We start from the raw sequence: 10,194 nt of genomic DNA, 5'->3' as shown, positions 1-10,194 counted from the left end.
TAAAGGCTAAAAATAGCACTTGTACACTTTAACCTGTTATCATAAAGTAAAATGTTCAGTTGATATTTTTAATTTTATTTTATGTACTTACGCTAATGCACAATGAAAAGGTACATAAAATTCCATAAGTCCAGCATCAGAAATAAAAACTACTTGATTGCATCCAATATTAGTCCCCTTAGACGAAACCCCTGGTGCAATGTAACCACGAGGATTATAAATTAAACGTCCAAATTTGGTTACTTTAAAACTAGTTACTCTCTGACCATTTTGGGTATTGAAAATTTCTATTAAACCTTTTTTGGGTGCATACAATACAATGAATAAAGCTTGTCTTCGATGAGATTCACTAACTTTTTTATGTTTAATTTTTTTTACATCTTCTTGAACTAGTAAAAATCCACATTGAGCATCTCTGAAACCTTACAAAAGTTTATGAAAAATGTAAATATACATATTAGAAAGAAAAAAAAAATTAATTATTTTTGTTTAAAGACTCGATATTTACCTTTCCATAATCTCAATGCTAAACCTGTACAATTTTCAACTAATATAACTCTTCCCAATGAATCGGAAACAGCACAATATACTCCATCGGGAGATAAAATTATCGATTGTCCCTCTCTCCAAATATCACATAATCCAAACCTGCAATTTAATTGCTCTCCATTTTCATAAATTATTTCTTTAGACTTATCTGAAACAGGTTTTTTGTTTCCAAATCCAAACCAGTTTCTAAAAAAAAAACAAAATTTTCATAGAGAAAAAAATTTAGTGAATCATTCAATTAAAAAAACAAATGTGAACTTACGGCAAATTAGCAGTCACACTGCTTTTAATTTTGTTTGCGACAGCCAATGCAACATCAGCTAATATAGGACTGCTTGCGCTTTCAACAGTATAATGAAAACCGATGAAAGGTTTTTTTCCAGTGGTTACAATCAATGATGTTTGTGAAGGACTAGGTCTGTAATTACTTAATTAAGTTTACAAAATTAATTTTCATTTGCTGTTTTTATTCGCCTTCGAAATTCTCAAATATGTTATCGATAATTATTTAATAAATTTACCAGTTAAATCCACCTATTAATGATGCATTTACAAGATGATCAAATGTATTATATGTTGATATAAAAGACTGACCTAAAAAACAAGCATCTGTAACAACTTCTTGATTGGCAAATATATATTTTTTAAAATCCGTTTGTGTAAAACTATTTGAGTCATTCATTTGATTTCCACTCTTGGCAAGATGATTTCTTTTATTAATTAAAATTTGGGACAAATTAGGTCCATTAAAAATACAAATTGCAGTTTTATACAATATATACACATCATTATTATCCTGCTTTAACGTTTTCCCTTGCTGTAGTAAGGATGGGCTATAACATTTAATACCTATTACAGGCTCTTCATGTAGAATGCTCCATGCTAATTCTTGCATAGACTATAATTTAAAAAAATAAAACTTATTAAATAAAGTGAATAATAATATCCAAGATATCAAAACAAGTTTCAACTCTGTTACAAACATCAAACCATTTTGTATTTTTGAAAATTGTACAAAAAAATTTACCTCAGTGTAAAATCTAATATATCCAGATGAAAATCCGACAACTACACAAGTCCAATCTGCCCCTTCTCTTATACTCTGACCATAAAAAAAAAAAGGCAAACAAAATAGACTGGTAATTTTTTCCCTACAAGTAATTTTACAAACTACAAACTTCCATTTAAATACAATATCAATAAACATATTAAACATAAAATATTATTAAGTTAAGTTTTAGTATATTAAAGAGTAAAAAAAATTGAGATGTTGTATTTTTTATGTAAAAAATATTTTACCAATTTCATTAAAATTAATACACTTTGCATTGGAAAAGTTAAAAAAGAAAAATTATAAAACTAACCCTGGCTTACATTGAAGATCTCCATGCCAAGTAGGAGAATACAACAATGTCATTTTATCACTGATGGTATTATATTTTGAACCACATATCAACAGCCAATTTGATTTGGCAAATACTAAGATTTCTCCAGTAGGAGATATAGTAATTTTATAATCAGCAAATAGGTTTTTCGACGTTTCATTTTCATTATCAGAACCTGAACATTTAAAAAATTTATGTAATACCTTTTTTAATGATGATATTAAATAAATAAAAAAAATGCGATAACTTAAATAAATATAAATCAAAATTAATTGATCTAAAAATGATGTCACATTATTACTTTTTCAAGTAAATCTGCTTTGATATCGAAAAGTTTGACGCGCAAATATTAAAAAAATAATACTTACCAGTAGAATTATTTTGTTCTAAAAATTTATTTATACCCTCAAAAGTTGCGGTTACCTGTATTTCACATGACATGATCAAAAATTTAAACTAAAATAATCTTTAAGACTGTGTAAAACATTAAGGAACACATAAAACTTTATGTCAGCTGTTAACTTCATACCCCATAGAATAATTAATCAAGTGTCATTAGAGACAAAAAAATACGAAATAATATTATTTATTCTATGAAATTTTTGAAACGTTTTTTAATAATTTTCTCTATGACTTTTATCAATATAATAAGTACAAAAGAAAATTATAAAATAAGAAATGAAAAATCACATTTTCCTTGCAATCTATTTGAAAATCGATCAGATTTTCTTTCAGACGTTTAAAAACAAACAAGATAAAAAACGTTGTAAATTATTTTTAACCTTTTAGGAAAGCACGCAAAAAATTAAAACAGTTGGAAATAAATTTACAGGAAAATACTCGGAAAATTTTTTTTTCTTTTTCATTTTAACTCATAGTAAATTCAATATTCGTTTAATTTAATTTTATTTATGTCATGTTAAATATAAAGTACAGTTAAGCTTAAGTATTTACAGAAAAAAAAAAAAAAATTTTCCGGGGAAAATTACATACAAAATATTTTCAATTAACTATATCAAAACTATCAATAATTTTCTCAGTCTATATCGATTTTTAAATTTTCTTTTTAATTTAATTTAAAAAAAAAAAAAAAACAACTTAAAAAATCATTCTAAACAAAAAGAAAAAAAAAAGGTTTCTATTTTTGAAAAATTCCAATCCTTCAGGTACTTGAATGTTGAAAAAATGTTTTTTTTTATAGATGAAAAAGATATAAATTTTTAAATCTATCACACTCGAATAATTAAATGACATTTATCATTATTATTATTATTCATTCATTCATTTACCCACAAAATAAAAGGCAGAAGAAAAAAAAATAATAATAATAATTTTTTAAGAATATTTATATATATATATATCTTCATATACAATTTAATCATGCAATGAAATTTTTATTTATTTTACTGTACACTTTGAAATATATAATTTAAATAAACATTAATTATTTATTTATTTATTTATATTATTTTTTATTCATTTACTAAATTGAGAGAAAAATATATAAAAAATTTTTCTTTCATTTTTGTTTTTCCAATTCGTACTTATTAATTATTTATAACGGCTAAGGTGCCACGTAAAGAAAAACCGTTAAATTTTCAAATTAATTTTCTTTTATGATTCCCTAGAAAATTTTCCCAAAAAAAAAAAATTAAATAGTTTTTTAATTAATGTGATTTTTTTAAAATTCGGGAATCAAATTATATATATATTAAAAATTAATTATTTATATAAAAATATAAATTATATAATTTATTTATTTATTTTATCATATGACGTTTTTTTTAATTATAATTTCCTACTACGAAATAATTTAAGAAAAATTTTATATTTTTACAAGTGAGAATGATTAGACAACAAAAAAGAAAGAAAAAAAGAAAAAAAATAATAATAATAGTTTATATAATTGACAAAAACATAAATTCATTCATTTTAATTAATTATTTAATTAAATTAATTAATTAATTAATAACGGTCAAAAATTTTAGACGAATTAAATAATGATAGGAACAATAAACACAATACCAGTCTACGAAATGTTTTTTGTTTGTTTGTTTCGTTTTGTTTAAAAGCAAAGGAGGAAGAAATACAATTATTATTTACAATTGATACGTAATTAATAATATAATTTAATTAAATTTCATTCCATTTAATTCATTCATTCATTCAGAATTTACAACAACAGAACAGAACAAAAAAAAAAAAATTCTAAACTTACTACAACTAAATACAATTTTTTTTATTTATGGTTAACTTCCTCCATTGCTTGTTGACAAACAAACACAAGCTGTAAAAATTGTATTATTTTAAATCATCAAGCAAATAATAATAATAATAATAAACGCAAAAAAAAAAATTTAAATTAAAACACAATAAAAAAAAAAAAACAAATAAAACAACCAAAAAATTCTAATTTTCCTCTTTTTTTTGGTTTACGATAATGATTTTGTTTTTTTTTTTTCCTTCTTTTCCTTCGATACATATTTTATTTTTAAAAAAAAATTAATAATAATAATAATAATAATAATAATAATAATAATAATGATAAATTTACCAACATGCAAAGAAAAAAATAAATTTAAAATTAAATTAAATTGTTTAATACAAAACAAAAAAATAAAAAATAAAAATTTTTTTCTCCATTGAAATTTTTTTTAACTTTGTACTTAAAGCAAAAAAAATATTCCAGGTGATAAGTTTTCACAGAAAAAAACTCCAGAAAATTCCAGAAAAAAAAAACAAAATTAAATAGATAGATAAATAAAATATTTGAAATCTAATAAAAAAAGAAAAAAAATAAATCCTTAACCCTCTAATTTATAATTATTATTTAAATTTAACATCATCGTAATAATAATCATTATTATCATTATCATCATCATCATCGTTTTAAAAAATTATTTATTAAAATCATTTATTAATTTACCTAATCGGTATTTAATTAATTAATTAAATTTAATTTTACGCTAAAATTTATTTATTTATAAAATAAAAAATAAATCTATTTATTATTATTATTATTCCTTTACGTTTTTAATCTCTTTTCTTTTCTTTTTATTTATTATTTAATAATTAATTAATTTATTTATTTATTAATTTTCTATTAAAAATTAAAAAAATTATTTAAATTTAAATTTTTTTTTTTTTTTCATTTTAAATTTTTCGACTAGTGTCACTCGAAACTATTTTAAGTACCCCCTTCCTTAAACACTAGTCTTTAAATTATTAATAATAATAATAATAATAAATCTATTTATTAAAAAATTAAAATTTAAATAAATCATTATTTTAAAATTAATAATAATAATAATAATAATAATAATAATAATAACAATAATAATAATAAATTTCATCTAATTTCTAATAATAAAAAAAAAAAAAAAAAAAAAAAAAACTTCTTTCAAAGCCTTAATTTTTTTTTTTTTAACGGGCAGTTTTTTTTTTCTTCCCCAAATTTCGCCCCACCGCCATTCTTAAAAAAAAAAATAATAATAATCATTATTATTATTATTATTTATTGGCAATCGAGCCAAAAAATTTATAATAAAAATAATAAAATGAAAAATAAAAAATAAAATGAAAAATGTAATTTAAAAAAATTTCTTTCTTTCCTTTTTTTTTTTACATTTTCCACGCGAATAAAAAAAATTTTTTTTCATTAAAAAAAAAAAATTAATTTTTCTTATTATCATTATTATTATTATTATTATTATCATCATCATTCGGTGATGGAACTTTGTGCGAACAACATTGATGATAATTAAAAACGAAAATTTTCAACTTAAAAAAAAATTGACAAAAACATCATCGGTATTTTCACATCATGGCAACATCAAATAAACACACACACGTACACACAAATAAAAAAAAAAAACATACGAAAAATAATAATAATAATGATAATAATAATAATAATAATAATAGCAAATATTCATGCACACACACACAGAAAATCCCACAGATAAATAATTATTATTATTACTACTATTGCCAAAAAAAAAAATTATTTAATAACGATTAGCATTAAATAATAAATAGGGGAAAATGTTTACGACACCAGCAGAAGACAAAAGAAATTAAATTAATTTATATTTTAAACCGTGTGAAAATACTTCGATGTCCATGCAACGCTTTTAAGGTAAATGCCATGTAAAAGTAAAAAAAAAATTATTAAAGGTAAAATAATTGGGTGTCGGGATGGCACGCATTTGCATACGCACACGCACACGCACTATTAATTATTTATAACAATAAAAGCCTAAAAAAAAAATATTTAAAAAGCAAAAAAAAATAATTTGTAGTTTTTCACGTTTGTTTTGTTTTGTTTTTACCATCAAACGTTGCGAAAATTCCAACACTAGAAATAATAATAATAATAATAATAATTTAAAAAAATAGAATAGATTTAAATCAAGTGTAAATAAACTAAATAATAATAATAATAATAATAATAATAATAATAATAATAATAATAATAATAATAATAAAAGTCCCCAAAATGAATTTTTTTTTAAAAAAAAAAAAGGTGGAAAATTTTCTCTTTCCTTTTCCTTTTTTTTTTTTTTTTGTTATTATTTAATTACTAACAAAAACAATAAATAAAAAAAAAATATTCACCAGGATTTTTAAACGATAATAATAATAATAAAAAAAAATGACGACACAAAATAAAAATAATAATAATAATAATAAACAATGAATGAGCGCTACAACAACAAAAAAAAAAAAATAAAGTAGTTTTTTTTTTTTAATTTAAAAATTTTTTTTAGTAAAAATTTATTATTATTATTATTATTGATATTTATGCTTTACGTAATTTTAAAATTTTCATTTCAAGTTAATAATAATAATAATAAATAATAATGATAAATGATAAAATACAAAAGGTGATTCTGCCGAAGACGAAAAGACACTTAAGGGTGCGTCGATGGTTGACGAAATCACTGTTAAGTATTTTATATATTAGGACGACTAGTCACTCAAACCTCGTGCCCCAGAGCTAAAAAATCCCAGAATTATTTGTTAGCAAAAAAAAAAAAAACAAATTTTCTACAATACAATTTTAAAGTTTCTCTTTCTCTCTCTCTTTAAAAAAAAAAACATTTATACGAATAAAAAAAAAACATTGACAAAAAATTAAAATGATAGGAGGAAGAGGAAGGATGAGGAAGAAAGAAAATCATTTATGTACAACAAATGTATGAGGTAATAATAATAATAATAATAATATAAAAAGCTTCATTTTGAATTATATAACTATCATGCATTGAATAGCAAAAAAAACAAATTTTCCGACATTTTTTTTTTTTAAAACAATTTTCTACTGGCTTCTAATAAGAAAAAAAGAAAAAGAAAAAAAAAAGGTCGTACGTGTGTCAATATTGAATTTTACATTAAATCGATTGTTTAATTGATTATTTACATTTTTTTCCTTTTTTTTAACCGTTAAATTTTAATTGGAATTACTTGTTTTCTCTCTCTCTCTCCCTTCCCCCCTTCCCCTCTCCTCCCTCCCCGCGTTAAATTAATTAATTAATTAAAAAGTTTTTTACTTTTATTTAAACTTTTTAAAATTTCAAACTCGTTTTATCATTTATTTATTTATTTATTTAATTCTCTCGCAAATACTAATTTAAAATTAAATACTTAATAAATGTTTTGTCCGAAACTAAATTTCATATTACAAATTTAAATTGACTAATTATGTTATTATGATTATTATTATTATTATTATCAATGGTGAGAGAAACCTTTTGAAAGTATTTATTAAATTAATTTTTTTTTTTTGTCGTTGTTACGAAATTCGAATGATTTAAATAAAAGAAAAAAAAATTATTATGAGATTATTATAGTCGACGACAAAGGAAAATTTAAATTTTTTAATTTAGTTAATAATAATAATAATAATTTTTAAATTACTATGAGAAATTTAAATTCCTTTTATATTTGACCCCGTGACTCAAAAAAAATCAATAAATCACGAATAAAAAACTAAAAAAAACAATGTAAAAATTTTTCAAAAAATCGAAGAGAGAAAAAAAAGTTCATAATTCAAATTTTATAATAATGATGATAATAATGATAATAAAAAAAGAAAAAAATGGGGGAAACAAATAATGTCAATGTTTAAGTAAGAAAAATTTTCCGAAAGAGTCGAAAAAACTAACCTAACTTTTTAAATAATAAAACCGAATGATAAATTATTATTATTATTTTCTTTTCTTTTCCTTAAAAAAAAAAAAAAACCGAAATTGAAAAACTTTTTCCCTTCCCTTCTCCCTCCTCCCGTTCCCGCCCCCTCAAAAACTCTCGTTTATTTTCCAAAAAAAAAAAAAAAAAGAAAAAGAAATCATTCTGTCACTTCCACACAAAATTCATCGATTCTGTTACAAAAAATTAATTTCTTTTCGACCTTTTTTTTTCCTTTTTCTTGCAAATGTCACGTGATTTTTTTCCCCCCGTTAAAAAAAAAACATAATTAATTTATTATTATCAGAAAAACGCGATAAAACACAATATTTAAAAACATAATTTATTAAAGACACCTAAAAATACCACGACCCCTCACTAATTAAATAAGTGTCTGTAATAAACGAAAAAAATCACAAACAAAAATACAATAGACGGGGGGCGGGGGGATTAAAAAAAAAACATAAAAATTATTCACTGATAAATGACCAAAAAAACATATAAAAACACACGCGCGCTTTCAAAAAACAACAAAAACAATAATTAAACTAACATAATTAATTATAATTTAATTTTTGTTTGGAAAAAAAAGCATCGAGATTTTTACTTATTACGATTTACAAAAAAGGCATTAAAAATAAGCAATTTTTTTTTTGACCGTTGATATATAAATATATATACCAAGTTAGTAGTAATAGTAAAAGAAGTAGTAATAGTAGTAGTAGTAGCAGTAGAAAATTATTTAAATAATAAATAAATAAATAAAATTACAAAAATATTTTTAAGTTGAAAACCTTTTTTTTCGTTTTTTTCAATTAGAAGCCAGCAAAAATATTAATTAATTTTTTCAAATTTCTCTCTCCTATCCACCCTATCCTCTTACCCCCTCCCACCTTTATCAATACGTAATAATAATAATAATAATAATAATAATAAATCAGTCTTTTGGAATAAATTTAAATAATAATAATGAAAAAAGGTGTATAGAGCCTTAATATTCGTTCGTTAAAAAAAAAAAAAAAATTGACTAGTTATCGTAATTAATTTCTAACATAAAAGAGATCAATTATTATAATTTAAATTTTATTTCCTTTTTTTTCTTTTTATATTTTCTGCATATATATATATATATATATATATATATATATATATATATATATATAAATAAATATTATATACTTACGTGATAAGTATGAAAGTAACAGAATAAAAGAAATACAAGAATTTAAATGATAAAAAAAAAAAAAAATTTGTTTTGGCTTCGCTTGTTTTTTCTTTCTTTTTTTCTTTCAATATGGCCGCGAGGCTTCTTTCGATCTTTTCAATTGGACTTTTAGCCTTTTCGTTCCGATTTGAAATCCGTTCATTGCTTGAATTGCTGATTGAGCGCTTAAAACATTGTCGTAAGATACAAATCCTGGAAATTTCATTCATTCATTATATTATTAATAAATAGAAATGGGGAATCCCTCCCCCCCAAAAAAAAGAAAAATTGATTTACCGAAGCACTTAGAAAGATTGGTCATTTTATCGATAAAAACTTTTGCTGATATAACGTTTCCGAATGAATGGAAAGTCGTTGCTAAATCCGCATCGGAAAATTCTTGGGGCAAATGGTATATAAATAAATTAGCACCATCCGGTCCTTCTATTTGTTTTCCGGCTCCGCTTGTGATTGATGGTAAACCACTTCCAGCAAACCCTGGAATACAAAAAAAAAAAACAGAAAAATTTTTTTTATTTTTAATCTCAAATTCAAAAATTTATAAAATATATATTAATGATAAAAAAAAATTATTAAATACGAGAGATAAAACACGGCATGCATTCTATCTATTATTATTATTATTATTATTTATAATTTTCCAAAGCCAAAATTAATAAAACTCAGGTACGTAAATTTTCTAACTAATAAAAAAAACGACTAATTTTAATTATTTTTCATCCTACTCCTCCTCCTCCTCTACTGTATAAATAAAATACTCGTTCATTAACAACAAACAAACGACAACAAATTATTACACTACTACAAACGCTGTTAATAATAATAATAATATTATTACGGGTAATG

At 21.9% G+C, this 10,194-nt stretch overlaps 2 protein-coding genes across 2 annotated transcripts in view; both read right to left on the bottom strand.

Moving 5' to 3' along the window:
* Phum_PHUM533910 (Rab3 GTPase-activating protein regulatory subunit, putative) overlaps window positions 1-2,375 on the bottom strand; it is a gene marked incomplete at both ends in the record, with an annotated part of 5,522 nt that extends 3,147 nt beyond the window's left edge. The window contains 7 exons of the mRNA XM_002431470.1: window positions 92-422; window positions 509-735; window positions 812-976; window positions 1,071-1,447; window positions 1,577-1,700; window positions 1,914-2,109; window positions 2,303-2,375. Coding sequence (XP_002431515.1) covers window positions 92-422; window positions 509-735; window positions 812-976; window positions 1,071-1,447; window positions 1,577-1,700; window positions 1,914-2,109; window positions 2,303-2,375 — 1,493 coding nt within the window. The remainder of the gene's footprint in view (window positions 1-91; window positions 423-508; window positions 736-811; window positions 977-1,070; window positions 1,448-1,576; window positions 1,701-1,913; window positions 2,110-2,302) is intronic.
* A 7,037-nt stretch (window positions 2,376-9,412) lies between these two features.
* Phum_PHUM533900 (uncharacterized protein) overlaps window positions 9,413-10,194 on the bottom strand; it is a gene marked incomplete at both ends in the record, with an annotated part of 4,282 nt that continues 3,500 nt past the window's right edge. The window contains 2 exons of the mRNA XM_002431469.1: window positions 9,413-9,540; window positions 9,625-9,825. Of these exons, the coding sequence (XP_002431514.1) occupies window positions 9,413-9,540; window positions 9,625-9,825 (329 nt within the window). The remainder of the gene's footprint in view (window positions 9,541-9,624; window positions 9,826-10,194) is intronic.

The sequence above is a fragment of the Pediculus humanus genome, genomic scaffold (assembly GCF_000006295.1).
Source record: "Pediculus humanus corporis 1103172108288 genomic scaffold, whole genome shotgun sequence".
In the NCBI taxonomy this organism is placed as follows: domain Eukaryota; kingdom Metazoa; phylum Arthropoda; class Insecta; order Psocodea; family Pediculidae; genus Pediculus; species Pediculus humanus.
This window is presented reverse-complemented; position numbering and strand designations above follow the sequence as displayed.